Here is an 8,337-nt window from a genome sequence, read left to right on the forward strand (position 1 = left end):
CACCCAGACGCATTATGGCACACGCCAAAATCCTTTTATACTTCTCTCCTTTAAACTTCACCTTTTTCCTTCTTCCATTCTCAAAATAGCTATATGTGTGTCCGTGTATGTGTCCGTGTATGTGTGTTTGTGTTTTTTTTCTACCTCGCATATATTATATTTTGTTCGATGTTACAAAAATATGTTTTTTCTTATATTTTTCTTTGTATTATTTTCTTTGTATTATTTTCTTTTTTCTTTTTTTTTCCTTAATCATCCTTTATCAACGGGGACATCACGATATTGTCCCCTTCCTGCTCACCTAAGCGTGGAAACGCTAACGGAATTTCTATGAAACTTCAAACATTCATATTTCTTTTTCTATGGGTTTTTTTACTGTTCTTTTTTTTTATTTTCTTTTAATCTTTCATTTCCTTCTCTGCTCATAAACTTGTTTATTACTAATGTCTTTCGTTTAACGATAGACGGAAATGATTTCGAAGAAATATTTTTTCTATTCTAATTATCGGGGAAGATGTAATGAATTTTTTGTGAAGTAAATGTTACATTTGATTAGATTATTTATTTCTATGATTGCTTTCAATCGAAAGTATAATTGATAAATGTCGAGCTTCTTTCGCGTTCCAAAGACGTACCGTAATTCCGTAATTATCCAGTGGCGTAATCTGTGACGACATAACCGTAAGATAATTACTCTCTTTCTCTCTCTTTCTAAGAACTTAATCACGTTCTTCATACTGTTTTTTTTTTTCCCCCTATAAAGGAACGTGCAAGGACATTTTCTATGTCACAATTCGTAATACGTTTGTCGCATTGATTAATGAACTTTTGCTTGGTTCCGTTTATGTAATTACCAAATGGATCTTTTTTTTTTATATCTTCTTGTCCTTTTTTTAATTTTTTTTTTTTATGATACATCAGAACGATCATATTTCTTTTGTATGAAACCATTAATTATATCTTATTATTCACACTGTCGTTGTGCTACCGTATCTTTTGATCTTCATAAAATAATATTTTTAGCCTTGAAATAGAAATAATTTTATTTACGTGTAGATAGATCATTATTTCTTTTCTTTGTCTTTTCTTCTTCTTCTTCTTTCTTTTTTAATTTTTTTATCTCTTCTTATTTGTTTTTTTCTTTAAAATTTATTCAGTATTTACACGAATATTTATATTATCTCTTCAACATTTACATATCTTTTCAAATTTGTGAATGTCTTTTCTAAAGTACGAAGCTCCTTTTTTAATTTGACGAGATCTAAAATTGTTGGCACCTAAAAAATATAATACATTGATAATATAAACGTGAGAAAACATGATTTATAATATTATACATATGTGTATAATAAATATATATGTAATACTTCGTAATCATCCATCAATGTCTTCAATAATTCCACTTGTTTTTCAGCAAATTTTATTTCTGTCTTATTCATTAAACATTTCAATTCTAAATCTTTCGCTTGAAGTTTGTTAGAATTAATTTCTGTTACAATCGAATTGAATTCATTCGTAAGATGTCCCAGTTTCCTTTTATGTTTTGTCAGTGCCGTATTATAATGACCTATAATTGATTGATTATAGAAATTAATTATTGAATTATGCTAATGATTAATTATTCTATATTTGTAATACCTATAACTTTTTTTATTTGAAGAATATATACTGCACACTGTCTGATTCTTTTTCTGTATTCATCACGTTGTATTTTTAATTGGTAGAAATCAACAGGACGAAGATCTTCACCAAGTTGTTCTCTTTGAATCAATTGTTTATTTGCTTTTATGATTTGTGATTTGATGACTGTATTCTTCAATCTAATTCTCTCGATGGTTTTTTCCATCGATTTTAGCGAATTTTTGATAAACCTTTCAAATCAATAAAAACGATTTTCTATTATATTTTTTCGATCGTGTTACACTTATTTATTATTTATTATTATATATTATTTCTCAATCCTTATCACTTGACTCATTGTTAGAATCTCATTAACAAACAATTATCCTGTAAAAAAGATTTATCATATTTCTTTAGAAAAATTGACAAATTCCAGAAGAAAGAAAAAAAAAAGAAAAGAAAGAAGATTTTCTACCACAATATTCTCTAATAAGTGATAAGGATAAGAATTAAATGATTATCAATTAACTTGATAACAGTTTCGGCTGGTATTTTGCCTGTAATACGATCGACTCCGCCAATAATGATATCATTTTCAAATCGATCCTTCGTTTCTTTGATCTCACGAATACATATTTCTAGTCCTTCGATTTCTGCATTTAATTTGTTTTTCTCCTTTTTCCCAGTTCGTTCGAGCAACATCAATTTGTTTTTAAATTCGATTATTTCGTTTTGCATCAATTCCATTCGTTGTGCTATAGTTATTCTAAAATTTTATATATATATATTATTAAGGGAATAGAGATTTTGATCGTTAAAGCATTATCGTACGAATGGAGGTCGATACCACCTCAGTCTTCTCAACATTGGATCTAACATTCCACGTCGAATACCAGACTGCATACTCCAGATACTTGGTGAACCTCTATCACGTACGCTAATATTACTACTAGTCGGCGATGACGATGTTCCATGGCCCGTGATTTTCGGGCAGTTTATTTTCGACGTATCACTAACAGACACTGCATCTATCTCTGCGCAAAGTACATGATGGGCCAAAAATTCCTAAGCGATTTTAAATATCAATCGTATATCCTTTTTTTCTTTTCTTTATTTCTGTTTGTCTGTTATATTTTCTCTCTCTTTTTTTTTTTTTTATTCTTTTTCGTTGTAGAAACTTTTGGCCCATCCTGTATTTTAATTCGCATTTGTGAGAATTAAGACGATCCGCTCTTTTCTTCGTGAGATCAATAATACAATACCAACAAAAAAATTAATTGAATGAAATTAAAATATGTCTGAGTATTGTTTACTTTTTAACGATTCTGGATCATTTCGTTGGAGGTATCTATAGAAAAAATCATTTTCCAAATCCAATATCATTTTCATTCGCACCATATTAACTAATAAATCTTGTAATTTATCATCCGTTATTTCTAGAATTGTTTTTGAAGTTTTATCCAAATCTTTTATTAAGATTTTTTAGAGATTATAAAATAACATACCGTCCCAATTAATATCATCTTCGTCTTTAATTTGTACGCTAACGTCGGAATTCATTGTACATTAATATTTTTATTAAGATTCTCTTCGAGATTTTAGAATTTACTAGGTAATGAATAAATTTAATTATTTTTATTGGTTAGAATCATTGAATTTATTCGATCGTTTCATGTTTTTTTTTCCTTTTTTTTTATTGAAAACGTTTCCAATAGGATTAGAAAAAAAGGAAATTAGATGGATTGATTTAATGAACATTAGATACGACAGAAAATTCATTTATTTCATTTAATTCATTTTTATTAATAATGTACGACAGTTTACGTGTTAATTATGTTTCGTCGAATGACGAAATACTTTCGTCATTTATTTCTATATCGTCAATGTATAAGATATAATCAATTCCAATTTCTTTCTTATCAGAAGTACAGGATCTAATCACAGCTGATAAATCTGATATGGAAAACAGCATTTCTGCTCCGCCATCCATAAATTCGTTCTATAATTTAACATAAAAAAAATATATGTATATTACATTTTTAAATTTAATAGTTAATGATAGTTATGGCAAACTTGTCCATTGACTAATTATTTCATAGATAATATATTATTTACAATACATTACTTCAACATCTACTTGCACTCCATTAATCCACACGCTTTGCGTTTGTTTGTCTGGCATATAAAAATTATATCAATGATTATCGATTCATCGTATTAGAATGAATTTTTATAATAATCATATTACCCAATACAATTCTATATTCATTCTCTCCTATTTTCGTTAGCCATGATTTCAAAATTTTCGATTGAGATTGTATGAAATTTTTATAATTCTTCCCATTTACCCATAACGTATACGAATACTTGAAACCTGTAAATTGAAATACGATCATATGTGTGCAAATTCTCTTCTCCTTTCTTCTTTTTTTTTTTAATTTTTTAAATACGATCTTAAAGTCATTGTAACCTGGTATTGGATCGACCCTAATCACGAATTTAGTCCCGTTAAATGTAAATAATTCGTCGCCGACTAAACGGAACATCCAATCTCTATTCACTAATACTTCATCATCGATTTTGACAACTCGTCGACCCGTAGCAGTTCCATGCTCGAATTCTATCACATGATTACCATCGTTCAATGGTACTGTCCATCTTGCGGTTGGTCCACTTGATGATTCTAAAGCTTGAAGACTTCTATTACGTAGAAGATATATTCCATTATCATTTTACCATGATTTTGTTTCAATAATTGTTTTATGTCAGCAACTTTGATAAATCATAATCATTTGAATAATGTTTCCAATTAATTCTCTAACAAATAATGATTTATATTTGTTGTTACGTCGTACTCACCGAAGTAGAGCGTTCGCCATGTTCCTTTCTCACCTGTATTCACTTTGTCCCTGCAAATATACACGGACACACATAGTAGCCTTATTATTGATCGTATCACAACCATGGTCAACGGTCAAATCGATAATCCGAACCTTCTTTACGTCAGACTATATAATATTGCAATGGATGTGAGGTATAATGATAAAAGAAAGAAGAAGAAAAAAAACCAAGAGAATAACAATTATTTTATCATTGATTTATATTATTCCCCTGTTAATAAAAGAATTTATTGTAGTTAGAAATTTACACATGTCACCTGAGAAGATAAGTAATATAGAGAAAAGTGTTAGTGATTGTTTTATAACGATATACGTTGATTATTTTTCTTCTTTCTGTATTTTTCTTTCTTCCTTTTTTTTTCCTTTTTTAATTAATTCCAAATGTGTAAGATGGTAACAATTTCCCAGTACACGATCCAAAACCGATTCGATAACCATCGCCATTGCAATAACCTGTATAAAAAAAGAAAAGAAAAAGGATGATTTATATTATTGATGATTTAAGAATGATTATTAATAGTTAAGAAGATAAATTTAATAGTTACCTCGTATAATCACTTCGTCGTTATCTTGAAGAAATTTTCTCGTAGTGCCATCTTTTAAATGAATCAATCTTGTACCCTTCCAACAGAGCTCCAACATAGATCCAAATGAATCCAAGGTCTGAAATATTTTAATGAATAGATATTATTTTTAATACGATTAGATTTCTTTTTGTTTTTATATCGCTATACAGTCTTCAATTAACACAGACCTCGCCACTTATGGTACCGGATGCCATTAAGTCTCCAGGATTAATATTACATCCAGTTACAGTGTGATGTGCAAGTTGTTGACGAGGAGTCCAATACATGTATTTGTAATTACTATGACATACGGTTGTAACCGTTCCATTTGATGCTAAAACAGGATCAAATTATAGATCTTGGTAATATAGTGTATATACATATAATTAATAATCTCCTTACATTTAATATCAACTTCTAATTTGATGTCGAAATTGCAAGCATCCTTGTGACGAAGATAAGGAAAAGGAATTGGATTTTGTCGATTATTGGCAATTCTAAATGGTTCCAAAGCTTCCATTGTTACTATCCATGGTGAAATGGATGTTCCTACATTTTTCGAACAGAATGGGCCAAGTGGAACGTATTCCCATTTTTGTATATCTCTTGCTGATAAAAGAAAATTATATAATATTTATATTAATTTGTTTTATATGATTATGATAGGAAAAAAAAGAAATCGTCTGTTTGACTAGTCTTACCACTCCAATCGTTCATCAAAACCATCCCAAATATATAATCGTAAGCATTTTCAGCAGTAATTGTGTCCCCTAAATTAGTTGGTGGTCCTCCAACAAAGAATGCAACTTCCAATTCGAAATCCATCAATTTCGATGGACCAAACACGGGATCTGCTCCTTCGATCGGAAGTGTTTGACCACGTGGCCTTCTGATCGGTGTACCGGATATTACGACTGAGCTGGATCTACCATGATATCCAACCGGAAGGTATTTCCTGTGTTCATAATTTTATTTTTTCAAAATTTTCTTTTTTAGTTCCTTTTCTTTTTTTTTTTAATTTCTTTATTAATTCTTTTTTTATACATATTCTTATACACACACGCATGACGATTCTACGTAATCATGTTATTATATATGTATGTCATTGTTTAATTACCAATTAGGCAACAAAGCGTTATTTCTGTCACGGAACATGGCGCCTACGTTTGTAGCATGATGTATGGACGAATAAAAATCGGTATAATCGCCTATTTTAGCTGGCAAATGCATCGTAGCTGATTCTTGTTTTACAAAGATTCTAAAAAAGAAAATAGTAATGTTGAGAAAAAAATTAATGTGTTTTTTATATATATATAAATGTAACTCTCACTTGCTACGAAGTTTTTCTTCTTGCAAAGTCGGAGTAGTGTCCGACAATAAGTGTTGCAATTTTGCTCTTGCTTCGAGCCATGCTGGTCTTCCCAATGCCATTAAATCATTAAGACAATCTTTAAGAAAGACATCCTGTTTGTCTTTCAATAATGGTCCGTCGAAGAGATGTGCTATTTCATTTAGATCTAATATCTCTTCGCCGATTGCCACCCCTATTCTTTTATTCGGCTAAAATAATATGATTTGTTTGATATAATTAATTTCTTTTTGTTTTATTAATCAACGATCATTCTATTATTTTTCTATTAATACGTAAATCAATAAACATGTTATCACAAATACACGAACAGAAACATAAAATTAAATATGTGTAGAGTACGTCCTTTATGATATATTCGATAAATTCAAAACATTGCTTCGCATTCAAAACATTCTGTTTTGTATTCGTTTCAATATTTATTTTTCTAAACGAGTATAAATCCTTGGAAACGTGTTTGTACATGTTCCTACGAAAAGTCGTAAGAAGGACAATGTGAAAGGTGACTCATAAGTCGGTCGTTTCTCATTCCATTGTTGTACGTCGACACGTTAACACGCGTTCGCTTAATTTCTCTCGTGAAAAATTAGTTTCAATTCGTTGAAAAATTAATTTTTAATTTATCATTTTATAGATTTTATTCATTATTGGTGGGATCTTCATCGACAGCGATCGATACGTGATGAGACCATGGTAAATAGATCTAATTAATAGCTCTGTTTCGTAATTTATAGTATTATTCGATGATTTACTTCGAATGAAAATTCGTATTTCCTTTTATTAATATTGTGTTTCGTTTTATAGCATTTTATTATTCTATTTAGGTTTGTTACAGGTACCAGTCGTCGATAATATAGATCGCTGCGTTTACTTTGTTCTTAAACTGTATCTTTAAGTAGGATTTATAACATGTTATTGACGTAATTGTAATTAAATTTAGTCGATAATACAGATATTTTATTGGCAGTTGATATATATATCGGCTGTTGATAAAATATTATTATTTAATTAGAAATATAGGTGGCAGATTTGTAGAAGAAGGTCAAAGCGATCGATTCGTAAATGGGTTTGAGAAAATTAATAATCACGATTATAGATTAAAATTATAATTTACAGATATCGTTGAGATACTTTAACGCATATTTATTGTCGTTAGAACTTATTATACGCATAACCGATAAGATTTTAGTTACGTATAAAAAATGTAACATAACCTCTAATAGTTTAGATCGATCAGATGATTAAAACGATTATTATTTATATAGATATAATCTAAAATGTAGATAGATAAGATTAGAAGACTCACCTTTTCTTCGGTAGAAAATATACCATAAGGAAGATTTTCGATAGGATAATCACTATTAGAAGAGTACTTGATAAAAGACTTCATCGTTTCTGTTATACTTAAAAACGACTGTTCAGTAATGTCCGACAATGATAATATGCTTCGTAAACCGAACTCGTGGAAAAATTAATTAGTTTACAAGTATATTAAATCAAGGTCGACCGGCCTTCTTGTATAATTTTAATTCATATATCTTCATTTACGAACGTAAACACACATTGGGCCAAGCCTCCAATACAAAACTGGTTTTTACTTCTAGATATTTATTATCTGACAATTTCTACATTCATATTCACTTACATATGTATATACTTACGTATACATATTTACATATATGTACATATATTAATATGTATGTTATCATATATTTCTTTACCTTTATTCAACGAATTTTTCCATAGTCATAAGTTTTTTTCTTTTTAAGATAAGATTTGAAGAATAATAATTAAGATATAAGCTGATAAATATTTCTCTATTGACGATGTTAATTGATACAACGTTTATTAACATATTCAATCGTTTGATTAGATATTAGTC

The 8,337-nt window shown here is 29.2% G+C and overlaps 3 protein-coding genes across 3 annotated transcripts; all 3 read right to left on the bottom strand.

Moving 5' to 3' along the window:
- Positions 1-131: 131 nt before the first annotated feature.
- On the bottom strand, positions 132-2,097 carry LOC127071109 (coiled-coil domain-containing protein 113-like). Its single transcript, XM_051010035.1, has 3 exons — positions 1,639-2,097; positions 1,368-1,567; positions 132-1,277 (listed from the first exon to the last, which is right to left on the bottom strand). Exons 1-3 carry the CDS (start codon positions 1,844-1,846, stop codon positions 1,173-1,175), a joined length of 513 nt encoding a protein of 170 aa, XP_050865992.1. The 5' UTR covers positions 1,847-2,097; the 3' UTR covers positions 132-1,172.
- A 1,296-nt stretch (positions 2,098-3,393) lies between these two features.
- LOC127071108 (fas apoptotic inhibitory molecule 1) lies at positions 3,394-4,617 on the bottom strand. Its single transcript, XM_051010034.1, has 5 exons — positions 4,480-4,617; positions 4,091-4,320; positions 3,869-3,994; positions 3,746-3,795; positions 3,394-3,619 (listed from the first exon to the last, which is right to left on the bottom strand). The coding sequence occupies exons 1-5, from the start codon at positions 4,497-4,499 to the stop codon at positions 3,452-3,454; spliced, it is 594 nt and encodes a 197-aa protein (XP_050865991.1). The 5' UTR covers positions 4,500-4,617; the 3' UTR covers positions 3,394-3,451.
- An 85-nt stretch (positions 4,618-4,702) lies between these two features.
- Positions 4,703-8,039, bottom strand: LOC127071103 (fumarylacetoacetase). The gene is made up of 8 exons (XM_051010021.1): positions 7,762-8,039; positions 6,417-6,646; positions 6,204-6,344; positions 5,788-6,041; positions 5,489-5,695; positions 5,275-5,420; positions 5,066-5,183; positions 4,703-4,973 (listed from the first exon to the last, which is right to left on the bottom strand). The coding sequence occupies exons 1-8, from the start codon at positions 7,843-7,845 to the stop codon at positions 4,888-4,890; spliced, it is 1,266 nt and encodes a 421-aa protein (XP_050865978.1). The 5' UTR covers positions 7,846-8,039; the 3' UTR covers positions 4,703-4,887.
- Positions 8,040-8,337: the final 298 nt, after the last annotated feature.

The sequence above is a fragment of the Vespula vulgaris genome, chromosome 20 (genome assembly GCF_905475345.1).
Source record: "Vespula vulgaris chromosome 20, iyVesVulg1.1, whole genome shotgun sequence".
NCBI classification, from domain to species: domain Eukaryota; kingdom Metazoa; phylum Arthropoda; class Insecta; order Hymenoptera; family Vespidae; genus Vespula; species Vespula vulgaris.